This window comes from Oncorhynchus tshawytscha, linkage group LG03 (genome assembly GCF_018296145.1).
Source record: "Oncorhynchus tshawytscha isolate Ot180627B linkage group LG03, Otsh_v2.0, whole genome shotgun sequence".
In the NCBI taxonomy this organism is placed as follows: Eukaryota; Metazoa; Chordata; class Actinopteri; order Salmoniformes; family Salmonidae; genus Oncorhynchus; species Oncorhynchus tshawytscha.
The window spans coordinates 4,642,708-4,657,332 of record NC_056431.1 but is presented as its reverse complement, the minus strand read 5'-3'; the positions used below and the strand labels follow the sequence as shown (position 1 = coordinate 4,657,332).

Below are 14,625 nucleotides of genomic sequence, written 5' to 3'. Positions count from 1 at the left end.
GTCTTTCTGTCTGTGTCTGTCCCTCTGTCTCTGGCCTGAGTAGGTCTACACCTGCACTGACACCTACTCCTGTCTGTCTGTCATACTGTGTACACACAGCAGATTAGTGTTGATGAGTCACTCCAAACAGAGAGACAGAGTGCAGCTTCCTTACTGATGAGAGAAGGAAGATGAAGGATGGCCAGAAATAGTCATCAGATATCCTGAGGCATTCCTTATCATCTGTTTATACATGTCTGTCTGCATTTATCATTATAACAAAAGCTTATAGCACATCTGAACAAGGCTGTCTTTGGGCGTCCATCACTGGCTGACCAGGCTACTGTAGCTCACTCAGCCAGGTGTCTAAAACCTAATAAGACCATTTATTTTTTCCATAGCAACACTAAACTAAGCATACAATACACCACCACTGTGCAGTATTAAAGACAATACTTGCGGGGTTTGTGTGGAGGTCAATGCGGGGGTGCGGGAGGAATGTGTGTGTGTGTGTGTGTGTGTGTGTGTGTGTGTGTGTGTGTGTGTGTGTGTGTGTGTGTGTGTGGTGGTGGTGGGGGGGCATGGTAACGCATTTTCTTTACGCTTAAATTTGAGGAATAAAGCCGAGTGTTGTGGCAGCGGTGACATTGTGACTCAACCACCGCCTGAAACTGTCGCTGGCAGGCAGACAGACACACTAGCAAGCTCCCCCCGTCCAAAATATTAGTGCGTCCACTGACGGGAGCCATACGAAAGATTCCCATTCTACTACCTGCAACACCATACCACCCGACAAAAGCCATGAAGCCAAACGCCAACCACACCTCGAGCATGAGGTATGAATAATGATTAGAGGATTCGTTATAGCATATAGCTTAATGATAGACTCAATGGACCACATTAAAGAGAGCGCATGGAATTTAGCCTTACAGTTAGCTTTGGGGTGGTCAGTCACTAATGTGGGTTAAATAATAACCTAATAATAATATGAATAATAATAGGTTAATAATACGAATATCTTACGGATAAGAAGACATAATAGCGTTATAATAATATACTTATAATAAACCCTTCATTAATAATGCAACATAATTACAACTGCTTGCATTCTCCTGTCTAACAGCTTACAATATTTTCGGTTTGCTATGTGATCGTTTTGTACCATTCGTGGGCCTGAATGCTAACCGGAGGGCCAGGCAGCACGCCGCTGGAAGGTCCCCTATTGGGTGTAATTTTCGGCGTTATTCCACCCGCATTTAGACTAACCTAGCTAGGTTAGCAAGTAGCCAACACCAATGAAATATGATGCGTCGCGGTGCAGGATATTAGACTATCTACGACTGAATTAGAGTTGGCTATTGGTAACTAAATATCTCACCTTCACAATGTTCTCCGAGACGTGGATAAGTCTAGGGCTCGAGGAGGAATGAAATAAGGCGGTTTCTCCGTTTTTTCCTGACTTATATGAGGTGAGAGGAGCGTACCGCAAATGCGGCTTTTATCATTACACCGCTCTCTCAGTCGAAGCCGCACACACACATTCTACTGATCATAAAACAGACAGACAGAAGGGTGAGGGCGAAGCGCCGGCTTCAGGGCAGCACGATCACTTCCTGTCTATACACCAATAAAAAATAACTTATATTTAAGTCCCGCTTAATAAATATAGTCTTCGAATGAAAATCTACAACTGCTGTGAATCCCCGCCCATTGAATCCCGTCCAGCCCCTTCACTGGCACAGATACAAGCGACAACAAATGGGATCTTGAGAGATCCCAATTGCCACAAATCCTAACCAATCAGACAAAATATTGGGCAGTCCCATCAGTCTGACGGACATGTGGAATGCCCAATTGAAGTAAAGTAGCAGGTGCCCATGCAGTATTCTCGCGGTGGGGTAGGGAGATTTGCACGCTCTTTGTTAATGACAGCATCCCTTGTCTGTCACTCGGAGAGGGACGGAATAGTCCCTAGACATTGATCTAAGGTCGGTTTTGGGTTTAATTAAATGGTTAATGCTAGGTTTGGAGAAAGTACTAAGCTGATCTTAGACCTGTGCATAAGGACTGTCTATTGGAAAAGCCGGGCTACTAAAAGAGGTGACCGCCCCAGATTCCTACTAACAGTTACCGTCTCCGAGTCTTAAGAATCCTATGTTGATGTGTGGCTGGCGACCGCACCTACAGCATGCTATAGTACTGCTCAAAGTGCACCAGTCATTGCTCATCAATTGTTGTGATTATATGGGACTGGGTATTCTTCTAAAAATAGATCATTTCTGTTGCATCATGAATTTTTAAAAATGTGTTTTTAGGTAATAAACACGTGATAACATATTCTATGTAGTTTACAAGCCTGCACACCTTGCACAGTAAAGACACAGTAATTCACTGTATTGTAATGGCGGCAGTCTTTTACAGATATTCAGGCCTATGTTGTGACCAACTACACCTTTCCATTCAGCAACCAATAAATTAGACTTTTATTTGACAATGAGAGAATCTGAGACTCAAGTACAAAATAAACCAGAATTGACTCATAATCAATCAATGTGTTTTATTTGCTCTATGGTGCCATTCTTTTTCACATGGAAGTGCTTTCTGCCACAAACAGTAGTGATTTATTTTGTGATACAACAGAGAAGGATGGGAAACGTATACAGTGGTATCTGTAGAAAATAATAATAGAGCACAGCTAGTAACAACCTGATTCCACTAACGTACATCCCAACATACCGTGACCTGCAATATCACAATTTTATTCTGGAATCTAATAAAGCAACCAACCAGGAAGTCATCAAGTAATCCATCTGGCTATGTTGTTGTTGTGTGGGATGCGTAAAAAAAAAAGACTAACGCAGAGGTCAAGAGGTCAAGAGTCCTGGTGGTCAGGGTTCAAGTTACCCCCCCACAGGAAGTGGAGCAGACGGGACTGGCCATTCACCTATAAATAGAACTCGGTGGCCATGGAGACATAGAAAAATAAGGAAAGACACGGAAGTTGAATAAATGTCAATAACACCAACTATAACCGATCAATATGGTTGTAAATCATATCATGGAATCTGCTTTAAAAGGTGAAATATCCATGTTTCCTGTTCAAAAGGTCAGTGTGTGTGAAGTGCTGCTTTCTATATACAGTATGTGACGTCTTAAAATGCCATTTCAATAGCCGTTTGTGTGCTTTTACAGTGCTTTGTATGTACGTATGTGATATTTGCCTTTGAGTTAATCCATAGTGTCAATTTACTTCAGTGCAAAGATGCAAGTAAAAGTTTCAGAGTTGTCTGTCCTTGTAGTAGGTAGAACATTACAGCCCTGGTGTATCATCTAGTGGTCAAGACAATTGGTCAACACTTTACATGAAGTTATATCATGTAGATTCATGATATATTGTGCATGGTATCTGCTGGTAAGGTGCATAACCCAATGATTTTGAATTGTAATACTGCGAAAAGGAAACTGAATAGATTCTATTTGAAATAATGGCTTAGTTATTATGTAATACCACACATGGCAGTTTAACTTAATGTAAAGTGTGACTAAATATTGTGGTAGTAGCGACGTAGAAGTTAGAACTCTTCATCTCTCAATAACATCAGTATACATATTTCAGAAACCATCACTTTCAGAAGAGTTACACGATTCAACAAAATAGACAGGCAATAAAAACATCTAATTTGAACATTGCAAATCTTGTGCTAGTTATATAATAACACCATAGACTTCTTTTTGAAGCCACCACCCAATGCATTAGTCTCCCACATAGTGTGAGACAGACACCAACCAAAGCAGAATCATAGAATTCAGGATTAGTCATCCATTCTAATTCTTTGAACAGAACCTCTCTCAGAGAACAGAATGTCACAGAAATTCAATTCCTCCTCAGGTGGTTCGCCAGTGCAGTTGTGAGCCCTCACAGTTTACAGTAAGAACAGGAAGATGTAGGGAGTGGTCAGGGAGGTTTTCCTTATGTAAACGTACTGCAGTGAAGTGACAGTTGTACGTTTCAGGTCCTCAGTACATGCTTCCAGTGGTCATGGCAGTCCAACAGGTTTACGGTCCATTTCCAGTCCCAGCTTAGGGTGCTCTGCCAAGGCCTGGACACTTCCAACAATGTCACCTTAAAGGTAAACTCAGCTAAATGACGTTGCCACGAGCAGCACTGCAGTTATTGAGATGAGTGAGATGCAGGACTTCACTCTCACAGTCACACACACACACGGGTGAAAGTAGATGTCATTTCTTCCCAGTATGGGACCTCCTATGTTCACATGATCACACAATTCCATATAGAATCTCTATTCATTCATTACATATAGAATCTATTCATTCATCACATATAGAATCTCTATTTGATTCATTACACATAGAATCCCTATTCATTCATTCCATATAGAATCCCTATTCATTCATTACATATAGAATCCCTATTCATTCATTACACATATAATCCCTATTCATTCATTCCATATAGAATCTCTATTCATTCATTACAGATAGAATCTATTCATTCATTGCATATAGAATCTCTATTCATTCATTACATATAGAATCTATTCATTCATTACATATAGAATCCCTATTCATTCATTACATATAGAATCCCTATTCATTCATTACATATAGAATCTCTATTCATTCATTCCATATAGAATACCTATTCATTCATTCCATATGGAATCTCTATTCATTCATTACATATAGAATCTCTATTCATTCATTACATATAGAATACCTATTCATTCATTACATATGGAATCTCTATTCATTCATTACATATAGAATCTCTATTCATTCATTCCATATAGAATCTCTATTCATTCATTCCATATAGAATACCTATTCATTCATTCCATATGGAATCTCTATTCATTCATTCCATATAGAATCTCTATTCATTCATTCCATATGGAATCTCTATTCATTCATTACATATAGAATCTCTATTCATTCATTCCATATGGAATCTCTATTCATTCATTAGGATCTCTGTGGGCCTCGTACTAAAGATGTGTTATTTAACTTTTAAAATGTATTACCTTCTACTGTGGCACAAACCACCAGTCATGATGTTTTCATCTGATTGCCAAACTATCACTTCAAAGGGCTCCTTTACATGTTCATCCAGTCTCAACATGTATCCAGCCCCCAAACAGTGGTGGATGGAAAGAGACCTCTGTTACACAAAACACCAACAAGTGTAATGACATTTTGGTGATTGTCATTAGGCCAGAATGTATGCGTCCACTACTGTCCGCGCGCGTCTCAGTGTCAGCCATCCATCTCAGCCTCGGCAACATTTTGTTTTCATTATTGTGATAGGCTCATGTTTTACCGGTATGGAACACCCTCACTATGTATTTAAACAGCGGAGGAGTTGAGCCTCACACTTCAACACTCTTAGTTGTTGTGGAAATTGACCCACTATGCTGTTTACTTTCTGCATCTACGTCATATCGCTGAGTCTACCTTTAACATCCCTCCATTTCCCCCTTCAAATTCTACCAAATATACAGTATTCAGCAAATGAACTAAATAAAGAAAACACTGAGGAAAATCATACAAAGTTAAATGTTTGAGGAACACAGAATCTCAGGTGACAGAATCTCATGTTCAAGACAGAGGTAAACATTAACGTAAGATTGTCCCTTCAGCTGGGTACTGTAGAATTTAAAAAATAACATAAGGTAACATTTTAATAAAAGTTCTGCTTACAAAGTACTTATAAACCTTTGTTTGTTAACCATAGTTAACCATATTAAACAATCAATCATAAGTTTAGAAGTAGACCTTCAAATAACATGTTACCAGACTATGCACTCATATGGTTTTGTGGTGCTGACACTGCACCCAGTTGAACAAGCAACATGTTTGATTAAATAAAGCAAATATATAATAGTCTCGCATTATAAATACAGAATAACAACATACAGTACAAGTCAAAGAAACAGCTTAAAACCGCTGCTTATTTTCAGCTGTTTCTCTGTATCCATTTTGCTACATATCAGTCTAACACAACAGACCTGCTCAAACCTTGACAGAACACAAATGACCAGAATCAAAAACATATCAATAATGCCTTGTCTTTCAACAAACATCCCTCAATGTCAATACACCGTTTTACCTCATTCTGTCACACAGTATTCAACATCCACAGGTTTGGGGTAGAAGTTAGCCGTAGGCACAGATCTAGGATCAGCTTAGCCTCTCCAAAACCTAACCTTCACCATTAGGGGGCAGAAACACTAAACTGGTCATAGCTCAGTGTCTAGGGGGCAGCTTCACCTTACTCCCATGTGTCCAGTGTGAGTTGTAACTGAACAGGAGCTGCAGGTACAGACTGAAGCCAATAGGGGTCAGTGTTGTATGTGTGGTCAGCTAGGTGCTGGAGCCAGTGGTGAATGTAGCGGTTGGTTGACGGGACGGGTCTGAGACAGACAGGTTCATAATGATTCTGAAAGATCGCTATGTCCAAATCAGCTAACACAGTCAGAGTAGCAGCAGCCCATCTACCCCTTTCAATGACACTTCTCTCTCTCTTTTTCTCTTTCTATCCCTCTCTCTCCTTTTCTGTCCTATCTGTCTGTCCTTTTCTCTCTGTTTGACAGTATACAGCATCTCTCTCTCTCCGTTTGTCTCTCTGCGTCTTTGTCGTGTCTTCTGTTTCTCTTTCTACACCTCTCTCAACTTCAGTCTCTCAATGTTGTCCTTTTCCCTAAACCGTGTACTTACCTTTCTCTACTTTGGTCTCTTTTCCTATGAAGCCTGTCTCTCTTTCTGCCTCTCTCTCCCTCTGTCTGTCCCTGACTTCCTGTGGATCCCAGGTCACTTCCTGTCCCCTCTGCCTGTCGCATCCCTAGTTAGTGTGGGTGGGTTGTGAGAGGGAGGATCGGTGGGTCAGGGAGGAGGGGCAGCCGCCAGGGTTGCCCTCAGGGTCATTGTCAGGGGAGACGAGCTGCAGGGCTACTTCGTTCTCGTAGCAGAAGGAGGAGCGTGAGCCCTGGATGTACTTCTGCTCGGCCAACTCTTTAGCGCTGCAAGAAGGTGTGCTGGGAATCTCATAGGTCCGGTGGAAGAACGAGTAGTCCACCTGGATAGGGGTCAGATAAGAAAAAGAGAGGGGTCACTCTGGATAAGTCACTCTGGATAAGAAAAAGAGAGGGGTCACTCTGGATAAGAAAAAGAGAGGGGTCACTGGATAAGAAAAAGAGGGGTCACTCTGGATAAGGGGTCACTCTGGATAAGAAAAAGAGAGGGGTCACTCTGGATAAGAAAAAGAGAGGGGCTGGATAAATGGCTAAAATGTAAGAGTGTCTGCTAAAGCTAAAAAAGGGAAAACGTAACAACAAAGCCAGCGGAGCATAAACTCTTTCCTCTTCTGTTTCTATAGGACCTCTCCCCCTCTTACCTGGTAACAGTTCTTCCTCTCGAAGAGCACAGGTTCGAAGCGGTGACCCCAGAGGATCTCGGAGGCGAGGTAGGAGCTGCGACACTGTGTGGTCATGGCTGTGGCCTCCACCATACCCTCCAGAATGACCACCACCTCCAACTCCGTGTCGCCCTCCAGAGTCCGACGGTCCATCTCGAAAAACGGTGACTCATCGTTGATCTCGTGGACGATGGTTACCGGGGAAACCAGGAAGATGCGGTCGGTTCCCGTGTCAAATCCCACGTTGACGTCCTCGTTGTCCAGCGGGAGGAACTCTCCCTCTGGGGTCACCCTCGGCTGGGGGAGGGGGAAAGAACAGGGTTAGAGAAAGGGAAAGAAAGAGGGTATGAGGTTAGTGATTAAGTGTTTAGTTTTTACATTGTATACAGGAACATATTGTATTGTTCAGTCCAAAGTCTTAAGTGTTATGTTCCACAGAAAGCTCTCGCCTGCCTATATTTCTTGGCTGCACCAGTCTGCAGCCAAACTCCACAGGCCTAGGTTTACTACACAACCTTTTTCAGGAGCCAATCCCCAGCCTCAGCACTGAGAAACACAATTCTGCCATGATCCCCCAAAACTTATCAAAGCTGCCCCGTCTGAACTTTGACATGATCAAGCTTTTAAGAAGATCTAAATGTCCCTCTCTTCACCTCCCTGCTCTAGAGCTTTACAACCCACAGGACAATGAAAGCAGTGGTAGGTAGGGGCCACATGAAACACAATAGATACAGACCGGCAGACAATATGTCAGAACACACACCACCTCGCAAACTTTCACCAAAATTGCTAACAGATGGCCAGAAAAGAGTATTATCTATATACACACACACACACACACACACACACACACACACACACACACACACACACACACACACACACACACACACACACACACACACACACACACACTGGTTTTCAGTTAAAGAATCCTGGGGAAATTAATCCCTTGGTAAATCTTCTAAACCCCTGAGGGAGAATAAAACAAGCTCTCATTAAACACAGACATCAGAGTACAGTCCAGATGGGCTCACTGATATCACTCTCCCTCTCTACTTCTCCCCATCACTTTCCATCTCTCCCTTTCTACTTCTCCCTATCCCTTTCCATCTCTCTCTCTCTCTCTCTCTCTCTCTCTCTCTCTCTCCTGCCTCTTCTACTGTTTTACAGCCCCTTCAGTATCTTTACAGTTACTGATGTGTCCTGCCTCTTCTACTGTTTTACAGCCCCTTCAGTATCTTTACAGTTCCTGATGTGTCCTGCCTCTTCTACTGTTTACAGCCCCTTCAGTATCTTTACAGTTCCTGATGTGTCCTGCCTCTTCTACTGTTTACAGCCCTTTCAGTCTCTTTACAGTTACTGATGTGTCCTGCCTCTTCTACTGTTTACAGCCCTTTCAGTCTCTTTACAGTTACTGATGTGTCCTGCCTCTTCTACTGTTTACAGCTCCTTCAGTATCTTTACAGTTCCTGATGTGTCCTGCCTCTTCTACTGTTTACAGCTCCTTCAGTATCTTTACAGTTCCTGATGTGTCCTGCCTCTTCTACTGTTTACAGCCCCTTCAGTATCTTTACAGTTCCTGATGTGTCCTGCCTCTTCTACTGTTTACAGCCCCTTCAGTATCTTTACAGTTACTGATGTGTCCTGCCTCTTCTACTGTTTACAGCCCTTTCAGTCTCTTTACAGTTACTGATGTGTCCTGCCTCTTTACTGTTTACAGCCCCTTCAGTATCTTTACAGTTACTGATGTGTCCTGCCTCTTCTACTGTTTACAGCCCTTTCAGTATCTTTACAGTTACTGATGTGTCCTGCCTCTTCTACTGTTTACAGCCCTTTCAGTCTCTTTACAGTTACTGATGTGTCCTGCCTCTTCTACTGTTTACAGCCCTTCAGTATCTTTACAGTTACTGATGTGTCCTGCCTCTTCTACTGTTTACAGCCCATTCAGTATCTTTACAGTTACTGATGTGTCCTGCCTCTTCTACTGTTTACAGCCCCTTCAGTATCTTTACAGTTACTGATGTGTCCTGCCTCTTCTAATGTTTACGGCCCCTTCAGTATCTTTACAGTTACTGATGTGTCCTGCCTCTTCTACTGTTTACAGCCCCTTCAGTATCTTTACAGTTACTGATGTGTCCTGCCTCTTCTATGTTTACAGCCCCTTCAGTATCTTTACAGTTACTGATGTGTCCTGCCTCTTCTACTGTTTACAGCCCCTTCAGTATCTTTACAGTTACTGATGTGTCCTGCCTCTTCTACTGTTTACAGCCCCTTCAGTATCTTTACAGTTACTGATGTGTCCTGCCTCTTCTACTGTTTACATCCTTCAGCATCTTTACAGTTACTGATGTGTCCTGCCTCTTCTACTGTTTACAGCCCCTTCAGTATCTTTACAGTTACTGATGTGTCCTGCCTCTTCTACTGTTTACAGCCCCTTCAGTATCTTTACAGTTACTGATGTGTCCTGCCTCTTCTAATGTTTACGGCCCCTTCAGTATCTTTACAGTTACTGATGTGTCCTGCCTCTTCTACTGTTTACAGCCCCTTCAGTATCTTTACAGTTACTGATGTGTCCTGCCTCTTCTACTGTTTACAGCCCCTTCAGTATCTTTACAGTTACTGATGTGTCCTGCCTCTTCTACTGTTTACAGCCCCTTCAGTTTCTTTGCTCCCTTCTTTCATCCCTCAACCAATCTTCTTCTTCTCTCCTTTCTTACCTTCATTAGCTGTGCACGTACGTGTGCCTCTACCAGGTGGCTCTTGCGTAGGTTCCCCACCCTCCACATCATGCAGAGTTTCCCGTCTCTCAGCGCCACCACTGCTGTGTCAGAGAACAACAGCGTCTCGTTACGCTTCTTGGGCTTAGCGATCTTCGCCATGACCGCTCCGATGATGAAGGCGTCGATGATGCAGCCCACAATGCACTGCAAGACGACCGCCATCACCGCCAGGGGGCAGGCCTCGGTCACGCTGCGGAAGCCGTAACCAATGGATGTCTGCGTCTCCAGGGAGAACAGGAAGGCCGCCATAAAGCTGTTCACCTGAACGAAACACGTTTCCTCCACTTCCACCACCGCCCCTGCCCCGGACTCATCTCCTCCCCCGGAAGAGGCACCCGAGCTGGGGTTGAGGCGGATGGCGAAGTCCCCGTGCGCGGCGGCAATGAGCCAGAAGGCAAAGCCAAAGAGCAGCCAGGAGAGGAGGAAGGAGAGGCAGAAGATGACTAGCATCCAACGCCAGCGGATGTCCACGCAGGTGGTGAAGAGGTCGCTGAGGTAACGCTGGCCTCTCTCGCTCATGTTGACGAAGGTGACGTTGCAGCGCCCGTCCTTGCCCACAAAGCGGTGGCGGGGCCGGCGTCTAGAGCGCCGGGGGGGGCGGCGGCTTGAGGAGGAAGGGGACGACAGTGTTGAATCTCGGTCCGAGGACGAACAGCCTTCTCCCCTTCTCCCCAGACTTCCGCCCCTCCCGCCCCTCAGTCCTGAGCGCCCTCCTCCTTTCATCGATCCTTCCCCTCCTCCTGCCTCCAGGGCTCCGCTGGGCCTCCGTGCATTGCTGCCGTTGCCCTGCAGGGGGAGTGCTTTGCCATTTCGGTTGTATGTGGGAGAGAGACTGGTGGGACTCCCTGAGCCTCCCGTGCTCCCCCCCACCCTGGCCGTGTCAGCAACACTCAGAGCCAGCTTAATGACTTCCTCCTCGTCTACCAGCCCGTCAACCACCGCACTGAAACGTCGCTTAACACGCGCCGCTCCCATGGTGCTAAATACAATGTGTCACGCTGATGAAGCTGTAGTCTCAACTCCTATGTGCTTTGTGAGTTTATGACCACCTAGGTATTGATAAGAACCTGTCTTACACTGATGAAGCTGTAGTCCCAACTCCTATGTGCTTTGTGAGTTTATGACCACCTAGGTATTGATAAGAACCTGGTGTTCTGTACTTGTTTCCAGTTCCACTGTTTCTATGGTGAAAAGTAATCCATCTGATGTGGTAAAGGTAAATCCATGAGGAAAAACTGTATCCAGCAGTAGATGACTTCCCTCACTTCCCGGATCATTGTTCCACTAACTTTTTATTAACAGTCAGGGTTACTCACAGCTCTACAGTGTCCTGATTCACAGTCTTCCTTCCATTCTCTTGAAGGAAACTCAGTGGTCAAGTTGTTGCTGTATATACTCCTCTGGTCAGAAACGTATTCCACAGCAGCAGATAGACAGTCTTGCAGTAATACTGTATAGTCCCTGTAGTACTTACACTCCTTTGGGCTGAAGAGGGAGGTTACACACGTGTCCAGGGTATCAACAGGAGGGACCCATAGTCTGTGGCCATCTTACAAGGAAGCAGGAGTTTTGCTGACAGTTTGAAACAGCACGAGGGAAACACATTGATCAGGCTACAGGAACTGAGAAGCTTGAAAGGATGAGAGCTGGGGATACAATGGGGTAGTAGTAAGGAGGATATATACTCCCCACATTCACTAAAGTGCAATATGACAATACAGAGTCCAGGGGTAGATCCACAGTACAGTACAATGTTTCTAACACGTATCTAACATGCAACCAGCAGAGAAAAGAATAACATGCTGTTTCTTACGTTCCATGATCTTCACTTCCCAGTGGTTTGGTCATGGAAAATACACAAGGCAGATTGAAACAGAGGAGGAACTCCTTAGACTATTGATTCAGATAATGGTACACAATTCCAATCCATTCACTTCCTATCAGTCAGAATATGTTCCTCCACCCTTTTATATCTATGTTTCCTTTGCTACAGGGCCTTGGAACACATTTATGAGCTACAGTAGCCATGCACTGTGTAAATAATACTCACTCAGTGTCTCTCACAAGTGGGAGACTGTGACCAGCAGTTTCCCCTCAAATCCAAGTTTCTTTTCCAAGCCACAAAAGTCCTCAAATGTCAGTGGTGAGTTATTGGCACAACAAAAGCAGACTTTTAGAGACATTTGAAATATGTTTGTGGCTCTCTCAGGTGACTGCTGGATATCCTATTCCTGAGAGGCTCTGTGTTTCTCCTAAAGGCATTGTCAATTCAGTACAGAACACACTGCACAGACTGACTACTGACCAGCTCAGCTACATCGTATTAACTCAGTGTTGTAAAAATGTATACAACAATAAGGAGACTTACTCTCCACTACAACTGCATGGGAGAATTGTCTATAACAGAGGGAGTGAGGGAAAGAGAGGGAGAAAGACAATAAATAAAAGGAGAGAGAATGAAATGACTTGACTAGAACGCCAAGGCATGTGTACTTTCTTTATACCTATTGTTGCGTACCATCCTATACATATGACACCAGGCTTAATTCTATACAACACCTATTATAGAGTCAAAGTGAATGTGTAGGAGGAGCAGAATCCTATTGGCCGGTTGTGGGGAAAGAGGGGAGGGGTAACAGGCACACAGGGCATACACCCGTGGATGACCTCTACGAAAACTCAGAGCTCAAAGGTTATTTCAGAGGTCAAATCCTGTCCAATCCTGGGACGGGAGGTGCCGTGTCCTTGTTTTTACCAAACGGGTTGGCTTTAGTTCTCTCCTCTTGGTTCAAGTGTCACACTCAACACCCCTGCTTGACAGAGAACACACATGTTTATCCATTTCAGAAAAGCTTCCAGTCTAATTGCCTTGGAAAAATGTGGCAATAATGTGCAGAGGACGTGCAAGGAAAACTGGGTAAAAACAACAACCCACTGAGGCAAACAAAGGTAATATTTTGGGGAGAGAGATTTTTTTGTTTGTTGCGTGCCAAATCCCTTAGGGATAAAAACAAAGAAAACTCAAAAGGTTTGATTCAGGGCAAATCCAAATGACATTAAAAAAAGGTTTGGTTGCGATATTAGACTTTACCTTCCGTACACATTTCCAGTGGACTGTGGTTTTCGAACGCTGGCAAGTATTTGACCCCCAGTGAACAAGCTAAACATGTTACTAGGTTCCTGAGGAACAGTTCAACCCTTCACCAGCTCCCTGAGGACAGTTTACAGTGTAACACCTTGACCACCTCCCTGAGGACAGTTTACAGTGTAGCACCTTGACCACCTCCCTGAGGACAGTTTACAGTGTAACACCTTGACCACCTCACTGAGGACAGTTTACAGTGTAACACCCTGACTAAGAGCAACAAAGGCACAACACAGGAGAATACCAAGGCAACAGTTATTACCTGGTGTCCTAGGTTTACACAGAGACAGATTGTACCTGCTGTCCTAGGTTTACACAGAGACAGGTGTTACCTACTGTCCTAGGTTTACACAGAGACAGATGTTACCTGGTGTCCTAGGTTTACACAGAGACAGATGTTACCTGCTGTACTAGGTTTACACAGAGACAGATGTTACCTGGGTTCCTAGGTTTACACAGAGCCAGATGTTACCTGGGTTCCTAGGTTTACACAGAGACAGATGTTACCTGGCTTCCTAGGTTTACACAGAGACAGATGTTACCTGGGTTCCTAGGTTTACACAGAGACAGGTGTTACCTACTGTCCTAGGTTTACACAGAGACAGATGTTACCTACTGTCCTAGGTTTACACAGAGACAGGTGTTACCTACTGTCCTAGGTTTACACAGAGACAGGTGTTACCTACTGTCCTAGGTTTACACAGAGACAGGTGTTACCTACTGTCCTAGGTTTACACAGAGACAGGTGTTACCTACTGTCCTAGGTTTACACAGAGACAGATGTTACCTGTTGTCCTAGGTTTACACAGAGACAGGTGTTACCTACTGTCCTAGGTTTACACAGAGACAGGTGTTACCTGGTGTCCTAGGTTTACACAGAGACAGATGTTACCTACTGTCCTAGGTTTACACAGAGACAGATGTTACCTACTGTCCTAGGTTTACACAGAGACAGGTGTTACCTGTTGTCCTAGGTTTACACAGAGACAGATGTTACCTACTGTCCTAGGTTTACACAGAGACAGATGTTACCTACTGTCCTAGGTTTACACAGAGACAGATGTTACCTACTGTCCTAGGTTCACACAGAGACAGGTGTTACCTGCTGTCCTAGGTTTACACAGAGACAGATGTTACCTACTGTCCTAGGTTTACACAGAGATAGGTGTTACCTACTGTCCTAGGTTTACACCGAGACAGGTGTTACCTGGTGTCCTAGGTTTACACAGAGACAGGTGTTACCTACTGTCCTAGGTTTACACAGAGACAGGTGTTACCTACTGTCC

The 14,625-nt window shown here is 44.1% G+C and overlaps 2 protein-coding genes across 9 annotated transcripts in view; both read right to left on the bottom strand.

Moving 5' to 3' along the window:
* Positions 1 to 1,525, bottom strand: part of LOC112234864 (myosin-10) — a 78,978-nt gene extending 77,453 nt beyond the window's left edge. For all 8 annotated transcript variants that reach the window (XM_042308016.1, XM_042308008.1, XM_042308022.1 and 5 more), the window contains exon 1: positions 1,358 to 1,525. The gene's annotated coding sequence lies outside the window, so the exon portion shown is untranslated. The remainder of the gene's footprint in view (positions 1 to 1,357) is intronic.
* Positions 1,526 to 2,521: 996 nt separating this feature from the next.
* Positions 2,522 to 13,964, bottom strand: LOC112234895 (inward rectifier potassium channel 2-like). Its single transcript, XM_042308006.1, has 4 exons — positions 11,341 to 13,964; positions 10,132 to 11,261; positions 7,391 to 7,708; positions 2,522 to 7,072 (listed from the first exon to the last, which is right to left on the bottom strand). Exons 2-4 carry the CDS (start codon positions 11,167 to 11,169, stop codon positions 6,839 to 6,841), a joined length of 1,590 nt encoding a protein of 529 aa, XP_042163940.1. The 5' UTR covers positions 11,170 to 11,261; positions 11,341 to 13,964; the 3' UTR covers positions 2,522 to 6,838.
* Between the last annotated feature and the right edge of the window lie 661 nt (positions 13,965 to 14,625).